General features: G+C 42.4%; 1 protein-coding gene across 1 annotated transcript in view; it reads left to right on the top strand.

Moving 5' to 3' along the window:
- The window catches only part of LOC124605295 (calcium-transporting ATPase type 2C member 1), a 78622-nt gene that overhangs the window by 23957 nt on the left and 38193 nt on the right, over positions 1-16472 (top strand). The window contains exons 8-9 of the mRNA XM_047136876.1: positions 6944-7068; positions 10800-10897. Of these exons, the coding sequence (XP_046992832.1) occupies positions 6944-7068; positions 10800-10897 (223 nt within the window). The remainder of the gene's footprint in view (positions 1-6943; positions 7069-10799; positions 10898-16472) is intronic.

Below are 16472 nucleotides of genomic sequence, written 5' to 3'. Positions count from 1 at the left end.
CATAATCTTCTGGGGAAATTCAGCAAATGTCACTAGGCTCCTATTATTACAAAAGAAAGTAATTAGAAACATGTGTGTTGCAAAAAAACGGGAATCCTGTCGACCACTGTTAGAAAATTTAAAAGTACTATCTATCCCCTCACTTTACATATATGAGATGGTGATGTTCCTATATAGAAATCAACATACACTAGACAATTTCCGTTTTGACCACAACTACAGCACTCGCCACAGAGATAACTTCAAACTTCCAACACATCGTTTAAAACTTTATGCCCCTGCCGCCGTTGGATTAGCAGCTGCAGCAGCAAGTCGTATACTCCTAGCTCACTCATTTGTTACATAGTTTAATTCTTAATTTCTTTGCGTGTTTTTGGTTCTTGCATTGTTTAATTCATAAATTTCGGGCGTATTATAGTATTTGAGAGTTGTAGCATCGTGTTTTAGTACCTGAATAGTGTAATTTCGCTTAGTCTCCTTCCGCCGCCGAGCAGTGTCAGCAGTGCGCAAGTAGCAGCATTACTGCTTTTACTAGGCAATCTTGTATTTTAATAATCGTTTAAATTTTGTCGATTTGTTTGCGCTCCCTGTAGATTAGTTCAGACATACTTTGCAAAACAGTTTTTAGCATGGATAGGGACTGCAACTGCTGTGTTCGGATGCAGGCTGAGTTGGCATCCCTTCGCTCCCAGCTTCAGGCAGTGTTGGCTTCAGTCACACAGCTTGAGGCTGTTGCCAATGGGCATCACTGTGGGGGTCCGGATGGGGGTTTGTCGGGGACGGCCAGCTCGTCCCACGCATCCCCTGATCGGACTACGACTGTGGTTGCCCGGGATACTGCCCGCATTGAGGCTGATCCCTCACCTGTGGTAGAGTGGGAGGTCGTTTCAAGGTGTGGCAGGGGGCGAAAGACATTCCGGAGGGCTGAACGGAAAGCCTCTCCAGTTTGTCTGACGAACCGGTTTCAGGCTCTGTCTCAGGCTGATACTGATCTTCGGCCTGACATGGCTGCTTGTCCTGTTCCAGAGGTTGCCCCTCAGTCTGCAAGATCCGGGCAGTCGCAGAGGGTGGGCTTACTGGTAGTAAGAGAGGGGAAGAAAACCAATGTGCACTCCGTGTGCATACCGGGGGGAGTCATTCCAGATGTGGAAAGGGTCCTTCCGGATGCCATGAAGGGTACAGGGTGCACCCATCTGCAGGTGGTCGCTCATGTCGGCACCAATGATGTGTGTCGCTATGGATCGGAGGAAATCCTCTCTGGCTTCCGGCGACTATCTGATTTGGTGAAGACTGCCAGTCTCGCTAGCGGGGTGAAAGCAGAGTTCACCATCTGCAGCATCGTCGACAGGACTGACTGCGGACCTTTGGTACAGAGCCGAGTGGAGGGTCTGAATCAGAGGCTGAGACGGTTCTGCGACCGTGTGGGCTGCAGATTCCTCGACTTGCGCCATAGGGTGGTGGGGTTTCGGGTTCCGCTGGATAGGTCAGGAGTCCACTACACGCAACAAGCGGCTACACGGGTAGCAGGGGTTGTGTGGCGTGGGCTGGGCAGTTTTTTAGGTTAGATGGCCTTGGGCAAGTACAGAAAGGGCAACAGCCTCAACGGGTGCGGGGCAAAGTCAGGACATGCGGGGACCAAGCAGCAATCGGTATTGTAATTGTCAACTGTCGAAGCTGCGTTGGTAAAGTACCGGAACTTCAAGCGCTGATAGAAAGCACCGAAGCTGAAATCGTTATAGGTACAGAAAGCTGGCTTAAGCCAGAGATAAATTCTGCCGAAATTTTTACAAAGGTACAGACGGTGTTTAGAAAGGATAGATTGCATGCAACCGGTGGTGGAGTGTTTGTCGCTGTTAGTAGTAGTTTATCCTGTAGTGAAGTAGAAGTGGATAGTTCCTGTGAATTATTATGGGTGGAGGTTACACTAAACAACCGAACTAGGTTAATAATTGGCTCCTTTTACCGACCTCCCAACTCAGCAGCATTAGTGGCAGAACAACTGAGAGAAAATTTGGAATACATTTCACATAAATTTTCTCAGCATGTTATAGTCTTAGGTGGAGATTTCAATTTGCCAGATATAGACTGGGACACTCAGATGTTTAGGACGGGTGGTAGGGACAGAGCATCGAGTGACATTATACTGAGTGCACTATCCGAAAATTACCTCGAGCAATTAAACAGAGAACCGACTCGTGGAGATAACATCTTGGACCTACTGATAACAAACAGACCCGAACTTTTCGACTCTGTATGTACAGAACAGGGAATCAGTGATCATAAGGCCGTTGCAGCATCCCTGAATATGGAAGTTAATAGGAATATAAAAAAAGGGAGGAAGGTTTATCTGTTTAGCAAGAGTAATAGAAGGCAGATTTCAGACTACCTAACAGATCAAAACGAAAATTTCTGTTCCGACACTGACAATGTTGAGTGTTTATGGAAAAAGTTCAAGGCAATCGTAAAATGCGTTTTAGACAGGTACGTGCCGAGTAAAACTGTGAGGGACGGGAAAAACCCACCGTGGTACAACAACAAAGTTAGGAAACTACTGCGAAAGCAAAGAGAGCTCCACTCCAAGTTTAAACGCAGCCAAAACCTCTCAGACAAACAGAAGCTAAACGATGTCAAAGTTAGCGTAAGGAGGGCTATGCGTGAAGCGTTCAGTCAATTGGAAAGTAAAATTCTATGTACCGACTTGACAGAAAATCCTAGGAAGTTATGGTCTTACGTTAAATCAGTAAGTGGCTCGAAACAGCATATCCAGACACTACGGGATGATGATGGCATTGAAACAGAGGATGACACGCGTAAAGCTGAAATACTAAACACCTTTTTCCAAAGCTGTTTCACAGAGGAAGACCGCACTGCAGTTCCTTCTCTAAATCCTCGCACAAATGAAAAAATGGCTGACATCGAAATAAGTGTCCAAGGAATAGAAAAGCAACTGGAATCACTCAATAGAGGAAAGTCCACTGGACCTGACGGGATACCAATTCGATTCTACACAGAGTACGCGAAAGAACTTGCCCCCCTTCTAACAGCCGTGTACCGCAAGTCTCTAGAGGAACGGAGGGTTCCAAATGATTGGAAAAGAGCACAGATAGTCCCAGTCTTCAAGAAGGGTCGTCGAGCAGATGCGCAAAACTATAGACCTATATCTCTTACGTCGATCTCTTGTAGAATTTTAGAACATGTTTTTTGCTCGCGTATCATGTCATTTCTGGAAACCCAGAATCTACTATGTAGGAATCAACATGGATTCCGGAAACAGCGATCGTGTGAGACCCAACTCGCCTTATTTGTTCATGAGACCCAGAAAATATTAGATACAGGCTCCCAGGTAGATGCTATTTTTCTTGACTTCCGGAAGGCGTTCGATACAGTTCCGCACTGTCGCCTGATAAACAAAGTAAGAGCCTACGGAATATCAGACCAGCTGTGTGGCTGGATTGAAGAGTTTTTAGCAAACAGAACACAGCATGTTGTTATCAATGGAGAGACGTCTACAGACGTTAAAGTAACCTCTGGCGTGCCACAGGGGAGTGTTATGGGACCATTGCTTTTCACAATATATATAAATGACTTAGTAGATAGTGTCGGAAGTTCCATGCGGCTTTTCGCGGATGATGCTGTAGTATACAGAGAAGTTGCTGCATTAGAAAATTGTAGCGAAATACAGGAAGATCTGCAGCGGATAGGCACTTGGTGCAGGGAGTGGCAACTGACCCTTAACATAGACAAATGTAATGTATTGTGAATACATAGATAGAAGGATCCTTTATTGTATGATTATATGATAGCGGAACAAACACTGGTAGCAGTTACTTCTGTAAAATATCTGGGAGTATGCGTACGGAACGATTTGAAGTGGAATGATCATATATAATTAATTGTTGGTAAGACGGGTACCAGGTTGAGATTCATTGGGAGAGTGCTTAGAAAATGTAGTCCATCAACAAAGGAGGTGGCTTACAAAACACTCGTTCGACCTATACTTGAGTATTGCTCATCAGTGTGGGATCCGTACCAGGTCGGGTTGACGGAGGAGATAGAGAAGATCCAAAGAAGAGCGGCGCGTTTCATCACCGGGTTATTTGGTAACCATGATAGCGTTACGGAGATGTTTAATAAACTCAAGTGGCAGACTCTGCAAGAGAGGCGCTCTGCATCGCGGTGTAGCTTGCTCGCCAGGTTTCGAGAGGGTGCGTTTCTGGATGAGGTATCGAATATATTGCTTCCCCCTACTTATACCTCCCGAGGAGATCACTAATGTAAAATTAGAGAGATTAGAGCGCGCACGGAGGCTTTCAGACAGTCGTTCTTCCCGCGAACCATACGCGACTGGAACAGGAAAGGGAGGTAATGACAGTGGCACGTAAAGTGCCCTCCACCACACACCGTTGGGTGGCTTGCGGAGTATCAATGTAGATGTAGATGTAGTATATGGGGTTAAAAATTTTCAATAAAATAAAAGGCAGTAATATATTTAAAATGGAGATTGGTTCACTAAAAAGATTGCTCTTTACTCTCCTGGTGGAAAAGTGTTGTTATTCTGTCGATGAATTCATTGAGGACAGCTTCACAATCTGAACACAGGGATTGTATTTCTCTTAAAAAAGTGAAAAAAGTTTCTTTTGTACACCTTGACATGTCTCCTGTACATCAAATCAAATGATTTGAAAATTGTATGTAATGAGATGAATAAACCACATAACACATAACTCCTTTGAGTAATATGGGCTGTCAGTCCATTTTGTTGGAAAGCAGGAGTACTGTTAGTAAAAGTGGTTCAGTTTAACACATCTATTTGGCAAACTGACATTCCATATCTAGAAGCACAGTTTTACCATTATTGAGTTTGAAAAAATTGGGCCTAAAATCCCAGTAACATTGACTACTTGAAACATTCATTTAAGGATGCTGCAATGACACTTTGTGCAGGTCCTTTGAGTTTTACTGGTGACTGTTATCACAATTTGTTTGCTGGCATGACCCGATAAGGTCTCGTAGACATTGAACAAATTGTTAAATTGTCCAGATTTCCCACATAGCAAACAGAGGATGGTGTTACTAGGGGAGGGAGTGGGGTAGAGGAGGCAGATCTTTGCTGTCTTGTTCCTCTTGCGAAGGTTTGAGCAGTTGACAGTTGTTAGGTTAAAATTTTAATTTTATATATTTATTTTAGTATTATACTTAAACTCATAATGTGCCGTAGCTCTTACCCTTTAGGTGAATATTACGTTTTGCTTTGATTTAATTCCAACAATAGTACACAGTAACAAAATTATGAGTGTTATCTTGTAATCTTCCAAAGATTGCACCAAATATTAGTTCAGGTCATGTACTTGCTGTTGTTTTTCTGCTCAGAATACACTTGTCTGCAGCAATGAGAAATTACTTCTGTAACTGTGAGAAGTAATACATTATTACATTGTCAAAAACTGACTATTTTAATTTTTAAAATGTTAAGCCACATTTGATTATATTATACTCTGATGTCATAAGTACCAGTCCTTGTGCCATATTTTAATATGCCTTATTTTTGCACTATTTCAAACTGTTGCATTCTTTTTAACATAAAGTGCAAGAGTACTGTCTCGCAGAATGTTGAAGGGTATGCTCAAAATACAGTGTATCCTTACATGCTGTTAGTTCTTGGTTGTGTGCATGCTTCATCTCTAACCTACAACCATTTTTAAAACAAACAAAACTGAGGACAGCTGCTAATCTATAGCAGTTTGATTAGTGGAACGTAGGCACAAATATTGTAGAGATTTATAACTATAGCTTTCAAGCTACTGCTCTTTTTCTAGCACTTTTTTTATAAATTCGCATACTTAACACTACAAACACCCAAATGTACCTGTCAAGTGTTAAGTTTTTGATCAGTTGGGTACTGGTCACCATTTCTCATTTTTGTTTATTATTTCACTCGTTAAATTATTATTATTATTATTATTATTATTATACTACCCATTTTCCCTTCGATCTCCCCCCCCCCCCTTCTTCTTGTAACAGGTGGGTTCATATTAGGACAGGATCTGAGTGAACTGCCCCCCACCATCTTTTCATCTCAAAGCAAATTTTTCTCTCTTTCCTGAAGAAGGAATGTATTGTTCCTAAAGCAAGGAGACTACTGTTTTGAGTGTAACAGTACTGAGGCCTGCACCTACTAAAGTTAAGTACTCGGCAGCATTTCTGTCTTAGTAATTTTTACAGTTTCCTGAAGTTAATTTTCCTTTTTCAGCAGTATCCAAACACTTTACATTTATTCTCAGGAGATATTCACACATGTCAATTGCTGTTTGTCTGATGCATGAAGGAACACCAGTTATTTTTCACATACTTAGTTTCTTAATAACAAAAAAACGGAGCTAACATGATACTCTGCATGATTTCATACTCTGTTGTCCTCTTTGATGGAAGTATGAAAAAATGGCTGCATGTGCATTGTATTTGAATCTGAAATGTGTCAGTTGACTCAACACCATCCATTTGGAAAGATAACAAAATTTCAACTCTGAAGCTTGAAGAGAGAGGGTGGGACGGGGTAAGGGAGAGAGGGAAGGGGGTGATTAAGAAAAACTCACAATATAAGTTTCATTCTCTTTCACCTTCTGCCTTTTCTAATCCAGAGATGGTGTGACTTTTGCTTCTCACTGTAAATCTTACCTGTTCTACTGGTCATTAGCTTTCTATCCTCCTAACAAAAGAATTATTTTTTAATGTTGAAAGCTAGAGTTGCAACTACTCCTTTAATTAATATTTCCACATATTACACAACAATGCTACAGTTCAGATATGTTTCGACAGCTATACACTTAGATGTGCCATTTCTGTCTCATTTGTTGTTGTTGTTGTTGTTGTTCACGTTTGAATTTTGTTCTAAATCCATGTATTGCAACATTTGTAAGTTATTTTGTTTCTCATGGGTCTACAGCTTAGCCGTTGCTGCTATACCAGAAGGCCTCCCCATTGTCGTGACTGTGACACTGGCCTTGGGAGTAATGCGCATGGCGAAAAGAAATGCAATAGTCAAGAAGTTGCCTACAGTTGAAACCTTAGGTATATAATTCCATTTGTTCCTATAAATATTTCTTATTATCACTTAGTTTCCCTCATACATTTTTGGTGCAAAACAATAATCTGTGATTTGAAAATGCAAAAGTGTCAGCTGGGGACAAGTAAGGCTAGTACCATTTTACTTTTTTTTTGTGAGTTTCCTTCACTTTTTCTCCCACAAACCCTCAGTTGGCAGAAATGGGAAAGCGTTGGACAAATAAGAGGGTCACTCCGAAACTAATGCCTCCTATTTTTGTGTGCTGATTGTGGCTGTCTGAGCCAAGGTATCTTTGTATAGTACTATATTTTTTTTTTATATTCCCACTAATGGTGTTGTAGTCCTGCAACAGATAGCAGCAGGAGAGTAGTCCAAAAGGGCACCTTACATTGTGGTGCTTACTAGACAGAGCTGTGTTATTGTTATTACTAGACAGAGATGTGTTATTGTTAATCCATCGAAGGCCACCAAAGTTGTACAGAGATTATACAGCAAACATGTATGATGTGGGATGGTGATTACTGCATTTTAACTGTGGTAAATAAGATATGCATAACAAGTCGTGGTGTAGTCGACCTTCCTCAGCTGCCATACCTCGTAATAAACAGCTTCTCAATCAACTTTTTCACGATGATCGAGAGATTATGCCCAAAAATTGTGTGCATAACTGAATGTTGGCTATAATTCCTTAGACAAGATGCGGGTCTGACAAGGCTTGCACGAGATCAAAAAATTTATCAGTTTGAAATATGCTGGGTCCTGCTGGACCAATGCGATGATCAAGGTGACAATTTTATGAACATCCTCAGCACCAGAGATCACCACTATGAGCTGGACGCCAGAATGCAGCCCATGTAGTGGTGACATGTCTATTCTGCAACAAAAAAGAAAATCTGGAGGCAGCCATTTGCTTGTAATGTAATATTCACAGTCTTCTGGGATCAGCAGGGTGGACTACATTTTTTTAACATCTTGGAGCATTACGCAGTTTCCAATTCAGAACACAGCAAAATGACTCTAACTAGCCAAGAGCCTCAATTTCCAGAATCTGGCCGGAGAAGAAGACATCCTACCAAAGATCTTTCCCAGCCCTCCTAAAGTGGTGTTCCACCACCCACCCAGCCATGACAACATCCTAGTCCATCCCTGTGCCACTCCTAATCCCAAACCCATGTGAGACATGCCCGATCCACCCATCCAGCACCTCCTATCTCAGACCTGTCACAGGCTTATCCTACCTCAGCAGAGGCTGGGCTACCTGCGAAAGCAGCCATGTCATAGACTAGCTCTGCTGCAGTTATTGCACAGCTTTTTATATTGGTACGATTACCAAAGAGTTGTCCACCAGGATGAATGGCCATTGTGAAATTGTGACACAACATGCAGCTGAACATGGTATGCTTGATTTCAATGGCTGCTTCACAACTGCAGCCATCTTGATCTCCTCCACCACTAGCTTTTTTGAAATATACAAATGACAGTTATCCTTACAACACATTATCTGCTCCTGAAGTTACCCTGGCCTCAACCGACAGTAACGTACCATTCTCACACCCTTTACCCAGCAGGTTCTACCCCCTCTGTCCTGTCACCTGCTCCCTAATTACATCCCGCCACATTCATAGTGTGCCACCCTTTGCTAATGCACCTGCTTATCTTCTCCCTTCCCTGCTCCTCTCCTTCCCTGCTCACTGCTATCCACCCCCCTCCTGACTGATGCACAGCCAACTGATGCTCCAGCTGGTGACAGTCTTGTCATACCACCATCTTATCCTTGCATGCTCTGCCAGACAGCACTCTTCTCTCCTCTGCCTGTATCTTGCTGTTTTTTCCCCTTCCTTGCAACCTGCAGACTGCTACTTTTGTAGCTCATGACAGCTGCATTCCAGTCCGAGCTGCCAGATATGGCAGACATGTGTGCATGAGGTGTGCTTGCTTGTGTGTATGTATGTCTGTGCTCTTTTCTGATGGATCCTTTGGCCGAAAGTTAAATATGTAACACTCTTTTCGTTGTGTCTGTCTGCAACTCTTTACGGTGAGTAGCAATCTATCCTTTTACATAAAGTAAAATTCACTCATTAAACAACAGAGCAACACACTGTAAATTATAATAATACTTTCTAAGCATACAGTGAAATTCGTGTAAGTTCTTTGGTTAGTTGGTTAGTATGCATTGTCAGTAACTTTTAACAAAGCTTCTATGCCTTGTTTAGTAGTGACAGTTTGTATTAAGTATGTGAATGTTAAGTAGTTAAAACTGATACAGTTAATTTATCTGAGTCTGAACACAGCAACAGTCTCACCCAAGTTACCAAAAGCTACATGAAACCTTTTTGTCCTTTTTGTGTCACTACACGCAGCACGCATTAAAAGTTTACGTAAATAAGTTGTGCTCTGCAATGAAATTGTGGTCTGGGTAGTTTACTGTATTAGTGTATATCTGGATCAGTTGATAGGTATAATATTGTTCGTTGGATTGCAAGCAGGAACTAGCACTCAGTATTGTTAACTGTCAAAAGTACTCTAATAAAGCTAATGATCATTCAAAAGCAAAATTACGTTTCAGCGCATCAGAGTTTACTGCAAGATACGCAGAGCATTGAACTGAAGTGACCACATAAAGTTCTGAACTGTCTGTCAATCCACATTGTCAGTGTCAAACTATAAACATTCATTGCACTTTATAACCAACTTGTTCTGTACTGAGAGCTGCTACAGTGTGAAGTGTGCAGCCCCCATCTGACAGTCAATTGCAGGCAGCTACTTCTTCACTGTTTTTGTGATATCTGAAACAGTTCATGAAGTTGCTTCCCACTGGTCCAGCACACCATGTTGTAAAGACTGTGTGTGTGTGTGTGTGTGTGTGTGTGTGTGTGTGTGTGTGTGTGCGCGCGCGCGCTCAGCTTGTCCTCTTACTAATGAATCTCCACAACAAATCATAACAAAATGTTTGCCCCCTTCCTATACTTAGTCTCCAATCAGACCTCCTTGATTGCTTATTTTCAAATTTCCTATTGCCCTAGGGGATGCTATCTTTGCAGATATAATCTTGTTTATATTAGTTCTAACAACAGTTATTCTGCATACTCATTGAAAAGGGGGTCGTTGAAGAAAGTTCTGAGAATCATACAATGTAGGCTTTCACAGCTGGTGTTTACTTCAGTTAAAACTTCCAGAATGAGAAGCCACGGTTGATGTATAAAGCTATTATCTGGCATTTTGTTTCCAACTGTGGGAAACATCATCAGAGGTAAACATTGATTATATGGAGGACTTGAGGAAGCCCTACATTTATAGAGCTGCTTAGAGAGCAGTCTGTCATCACATATTGCTGACTGGGTGATTATCTCTGGCTGACATCAGGAAAGAAGCAGGTGTTAAGTTAGATAACATATGGATGTTGACTTTTTGCCAACAGAATGACAGCCAATTGCTTTCAATTGAGAATTTTGTCAGTTGTGAACAGAGGCTGGAAATTGAGTGGCTATGCACTTCTGTGCATGATGAAAAGATCGGACATCTAAAGTTCTCTGGCCACTTAACTACATGTTCTCATGAGTCACTGGCTACTCACTTTTGCTGCATATCCAGATAACAATATTGTCAAATTACCAGTGCAAAATCTTGCCATGTTTTGGTATATTGTCATTGGTGTCTTTGTATAATATTAGATATTTTTTTCAGTAGTAAGATTTTCGGACAATGTGTTTTCAGACCTGACTACTTTCTTTTCCAGGGTGTGTAAATGTTATATGTTCAGATAAGACTGGCACTATCACCAAGAATGAAATGACTGTTACTGTCATTGTAACTTCAGATGGGTATTTGGCTGAGGTGAGTAAAGGTGCTTGTTAATACATTTGATACGCACGTACTGTTTAAGGACACAAAGTGGAACCAAATGATTACCTCTTGTATAAACAATGATGTATTTCTGGGAAATAAAATAGGAACACGTCGAAGGGCCATCTGTCAACAAAGAACTGTTGCCCATGTAAGTGACACAGAATTCAAGTTTCAGAGTAAAACACATTACTGCTGAAAACGTGAATGTTGTGATGCTAGTCAGATGCTGGCATTTGTGTATGAGGGAGGGTACATTGTGTACCACTGTCACTTCCTCCCATTTCTGTTCTAATTGCAAATAGTATGTGGGAAGAATAACTGTTGATATGTATCCGTGTGACCTGCAGTTTCACAGATATATGTAGGAGGAAGTAATACATTCATTGACACTTCTAGGAATTCCTAAAGAAAACCACAGAGTGATGCAGAAGACATCTCTTGTAAAGTCTGCCGCTGTGTAACAAAGCAGGTGTATCCCCCCCCCCCCCCCCCCCCTCCCCGATTATGTTTTGTGGCCCACAAAATTTTATTTCTTCATTTATTTTAGCAAATATCTCCAAGATATCATTTATATGACAAAGTGCACAGTACCAGAAATCTTGAATATTAACACAGCACTTAGCCAACTTGACTTTATCAAGTATGTTCATTCAGTCAATTAGAAGCCATTGCTATAATTCATTTACCTAAAAACTGTGCTGATTGCAAGATACCAGTAATATAAAACTTTATCATCATTGTTCACATGTTAACTTGTACCCAGTTACTAACTTTTGGATAGAGAAGAGGAAAAACACACACAACAATTACAGTATTTATAGAGCTAATGCTGGAAATATGTTAGCAACTTCTGCGCTCATTTAGTTTCAGAATAATTAGCATTTATAGTTAAAACATTGTTACTGAAATAGAATACCACATTTTGGCAAATAAGAGAGCACACAGTAGCAGTTACTGTTGTATCTAAAAGTTCACATACAGAAGAATCTTTCCCCACTATTTAGTTAATGGGGCATGTAGATACTTAATTGTAATTTGTAAAAATACAATATCAACAATAGCTGAATCTATTGCTTATTATTGCGATACTATAAAAGATAGACTGCTGGAAGCCATTTCAATCAATCTGCAGAAGTGTATAATGTGAGCAAGATCTGTGTCAAAAATTATCACACAGTGTACTGTAGGCAAATTAGCATAAATTACAATTCGTACAATGTGCCAAGTTTTATCTAAATTTTGCATCTGCAGGATATTTCTATAGTTTAGTGACTACGTTAAAGGATTGATTGTTAACTTGCAATTAATCTCTAGAACTGTGTTTATCTTTAATAATGCGTTCTGCAAACTGTGACAGTAGTATTGAACTGTGAAGTGTATTATTTTCGAAGTGTGCTTACTGTGAACGTCGTTTTTATTTTGAAATGATTATATACTTGGAAGGACTGTATAATTAGTGAATCTATTAGTGATTTACTTATTGTACATTAATTATTGTGAATCAGCATTTATCTTAGGTTACTGCATTCAGACCATCGTCGTCATTATAGGACGTCAATCGAGTGTAGTGTGTGGGTTACCCATTATCTGTGCATAAAGGATACTAAATGAGACTCGATCTGGTGATAAACAGTAGGTTATTTAATATCAAATCACAATTAAAGTGCTTTGGACCGTGAACCTGATATGAACAACATTATTTGAAATAACCTACTTTCACCAGTTGCTTTTCAGCCAGATCCAACAGAGGTGCAGCAACCAGAGCCATATTGGCATACATAAACAGGGTAATGTTAAAAGTGGAATTCGATGAGCATCTTGCAGATAATTTTGTACTTACTAAACGAATCTGCGATGCAATGTACTGCTCTTATTTCCACAACTGGAGATGGACAGCTACCACCCCATTAGCCTCACCAACATTCCGTGCAAGTTGCTGACACGCATGGTGAGCTGGAGGTTTAGTTGGCTCTGTCCCAGGATGGGTTCCGTAAGGGCCACTGTGCCACCGATAATCTGGTCTGCCTTGAGTCTACCTTCTGCACAGCATTTGCCCGCCGTCAGTATCTGGTTGCTGTCTTTTTCGACATGCGGAAGGCATATGATACAACATGGCGGCATCACATCCTCACCACACTTCATGGATGGGGTCTTTGGGGCCTGCTGCCGATTTTTATTCAGAATTTTGTATCGCTTCATTCTTTCTGCGTGTAAGTTGGTCTCTCCCATAGTCCCTCCAGAGTCCGGGAGAATGGGGTCCCGCAAGGCTCTGTCTTGAGTGTCTGCCTCTTTTTAGTTGCTATCAATGGGCTAGTTGCTGCTGTTGGAATGTCCATTTAGGCTTCTTTGTATGCTGATGACTTTTGCTTGTACTATAGCTCCACTGGCACTGAGGTTGCTGAACGGCAGCTGCAGGGCGCTATCTGCTAGGTGCAGTCTTGGACCATATCGTGCGGCTTCCAGTTTTTGGCTGCATTGCTCTGTTCACCCTGACCCACGGTGTTATCTTGACGGCGAACCTCTTTCTGTGGTGGAGATGCATCGGTTTTTGGGATTGCTTTTTGATGCCCGGCTGACTTGGCTCCCGCATCTTAACACTCTACATTGCTTCAGTCACACCAGCTGGGGTGCTGATCAGTATACCCTTCTCTGACTGTATCAGGTGTTATTCAATCCCGTCTTGATTATGGGAGCCTGGCTTATGGTTCGCCATCGCCTTCCGTGTAGTGGTTGCTTGACCTAATACTTGACTGTGGCATCCGACTCACAACTGGAGCTTTCCGCACAAGCCCTGTAAACAGCATACTTGTAGGAGGCTGGTGTCCCTCCATTGCGGATCCGGTGCCAATGACTACTGGCCGCTTATGTTGCACATGTTTGTAGCTTGCCCGGGCATCCAAATTACAGTCTCCCGTTCCCCAACTCGATTGTCCATCTTCCAGAATGTCGACCCAGTCAGGGTGTAAGATCGCCGTTCGCGTCCAGGCTCTTCTCTCTGCGCTTGAGTTTTTCCCTCTCCCACCTCCCTCTGGGCCCATATATGTATACCCCCGTGGTGTTGTCCTGCCCATGCCTTCGGCTGGATTTGGCACAGCCCGAAGGACTGAGTCCCTCCTGAGGCCTTCTGCCGCAACTTTCTTTCCAGCCTTGCTGTGTTACCGATGGTTCGATGGTTGCTGGTTGCTGGTCATGTCGGTTATGCTCTTACTCTAGGGGATCATTATGAACAACACTCATTGCCGGCTGGTCGCCATCTCTCGCGCCCTAGAGTATATCTGCTCCTGCTCAGGTGAGTCGTTCATTATCTGTAGTAGCTCCCTGAGCGGTTTATGAGCTATTGACCAGTGTTTCCCTCGCTCTCGTCTGGTGATGCCTAACCAGAAGTCCATCCATACTCTTGTCTGTTGCAATCACTCCGTGGTTTTTGTGTGGACCCTGGGTCATGTCGGCATCCCGGGTAATGAACGTGTTGACAGGCTATCAGCGAACCGGCCCTGGAAATTGGCCTTTCAGAATGTGATCTCCAGGCATTACTGCGGCAGAAAGTCCTTGGTACTTGGGGTGACGAATGGCACACCCTGCCTTCACCCAGCAAACTTCGGGTTATCAAGGAAACTACAGGTGTGTGGTGCTCCTCCACGTAAGTCTCTCACAAGGACTCATTTGTTCTCTTTAGACTACATATTGGCCATACCTGGCTGACACAAGGTCATTTATTGCGCAGCGAGGACCTGCCTCTATGTCGCTGTGGATCAGCGTTGACAGTTGTCCACATCTTGTTGACCTGTCCACTTTTAACTGCGCTCAGACAGACATTAGTTTTAAGTTTTATTCGCACAGGGGGCTTTTATTGCTCAATCTGAGGGTTTGTGTCTTTTTTTTGTGTTGAGTTTGGCCTTTGGCCTACGGTTTAGGTTGGGGTTTTTACTGTGTCTCTTGGTGGTTGGCTTTTCCTTTTTTGTTTCCCTGCTCGGCCAACCACTGTAACACTGTGTGTTTTTACTTCCTTTTTTCTGGTCTTTGTCTATGTCTTTCTTGTTCTGCGTCATCCTTTGTCGTCTTCGTTGCTTGTTTTTCTTCCTTGTGGACGTTTCATGGTCGTGGAATAAGGGACTGATGGCCTTCGTAGTCTGGTCCCTTCAACCCCCACAAACCAATCAACCATCTTATTTCCATCTTCCCTGTGTCCTCTATCAATACTAGCTACTGAGGGGTACCTGCTTCATATGTGGACTGCCCTTTCTCCACATTCTTCCAATGAATCTATTCGGCATTCGAATTTATCACAGTTTTATGTGACCATGTCCAACCCTCTCCAGGTATCACTTGCCTTGCCACTATGAAGACAAGATTAAAGCATGTACAAAGGCATTTAAGTGGGCATTGTTCCCATGTTCTTTATGTGAATCAAATGGGAAGAAGCCCTAACGTTGGTACTATGCTAAGTACCATCTTCTATACACTTCATGAGTAGAAGTTGTATTTTGTGTTGTTACAATGTTTTGTATTGTAAACTGACAGTTCATGTGAATTGCTTCATATAGGCAGTGGTGCAAGTTGCATGTCTTCTAAATTCTACAGAGTTTCTTGTTGTAAGTATTTAGGAGTAAAAGGTTGCAAATATTTGGGAGTAAAAGGGGTTCATTCACCGAATAGCAGAGGTGTTAAGTCGTCGAGTGACGGACACAAAAGAGAATGAAAATTTTGCTGGCTTCACACAACTGTGATGGACTGGGACTAGGGGTGGGGTTGTTAGGTTGGACAGGTAGAGGGAGAAAAGGAAAATGGAGGAAGCAGGAGGAGGGTTGAGTGATGTGCAACCAGTGGCTGGGAGGGAGACAGTAGATGTGCAAGGTAGGAATGCGGGAGGGAATGTGGCAGGTGCACGGGCTAGGCATGTGATGCACAGGTAGAGGGGACAGTGAGATGTGTCACATGATGAAGGTGATGTGGAGACATGGATTGGGAGGGAATGACAGGACACAATGATGAGAAACTGTTGTGTAAAGATTGTGGGAACAGCGGGTTAGCAGGGGTTGAGACAGGCAGGATTATGGGGGTGCAGTATGTGTTGCAAGGATAACTCCCATTATGTAGATCATAAAAGCTGGTGTTGCAGAGAAGGATACAACTGGCACGGATTGTGGAGAAGGCATTGAACGCAAGCATGTTGTGTCGTTAGTGGCATGTTGTGCCACTGGATGGTCAACTTCATCCTTAGTCACAGTTTGGTTATGGCAATTCATTCTGGTGGACAGCTGGTTGGTGGTCATGCCCACTTAGAATGCTGTGCAATGATTGCAGCACAGCTGGTATATGACATGATTGCTTTCACAGGTGACCTGTATCTGGAATAGGATATGCCTGTGACAGACCAGGACTTTCCAACGTAATTTGTTGTTGTGTGCTCTATAGATAGTACCGTATTTACTCGAATCCAAGCCACACTTGAATCTAAGCCGCACCTGAAAAATGATATTCGAAGTCAAGGAAAAAAAAAATTTCCCGAATGTAAGCCGCACCTGAAATTTGAAACTCTGAATTCAAGGGGAGAGAAAAGTTT

The sequence above is a fragment of the Schistocerca americana genome, chromosome 3 (genome assembly GCF_021461395.2).
Source record: "Schistocerca americana isolate TAMUIC-IGC-003095 chromosome 3, iqSchAmer2.1, whole genome shotgun sequence".
In the NCBI taxonomy this organism is placed as follows: domain Eukaryota; kingdom Metazoa; phylum Arthropoda; class Insecta; order Orthoptera; family Acrididae; genus Schistocerca; species Schistocerca americana.
Note: the sequence above shows the minus strand (reverse complement) of the source record. Positions and strands in the feature narration are given on the sequence as shown.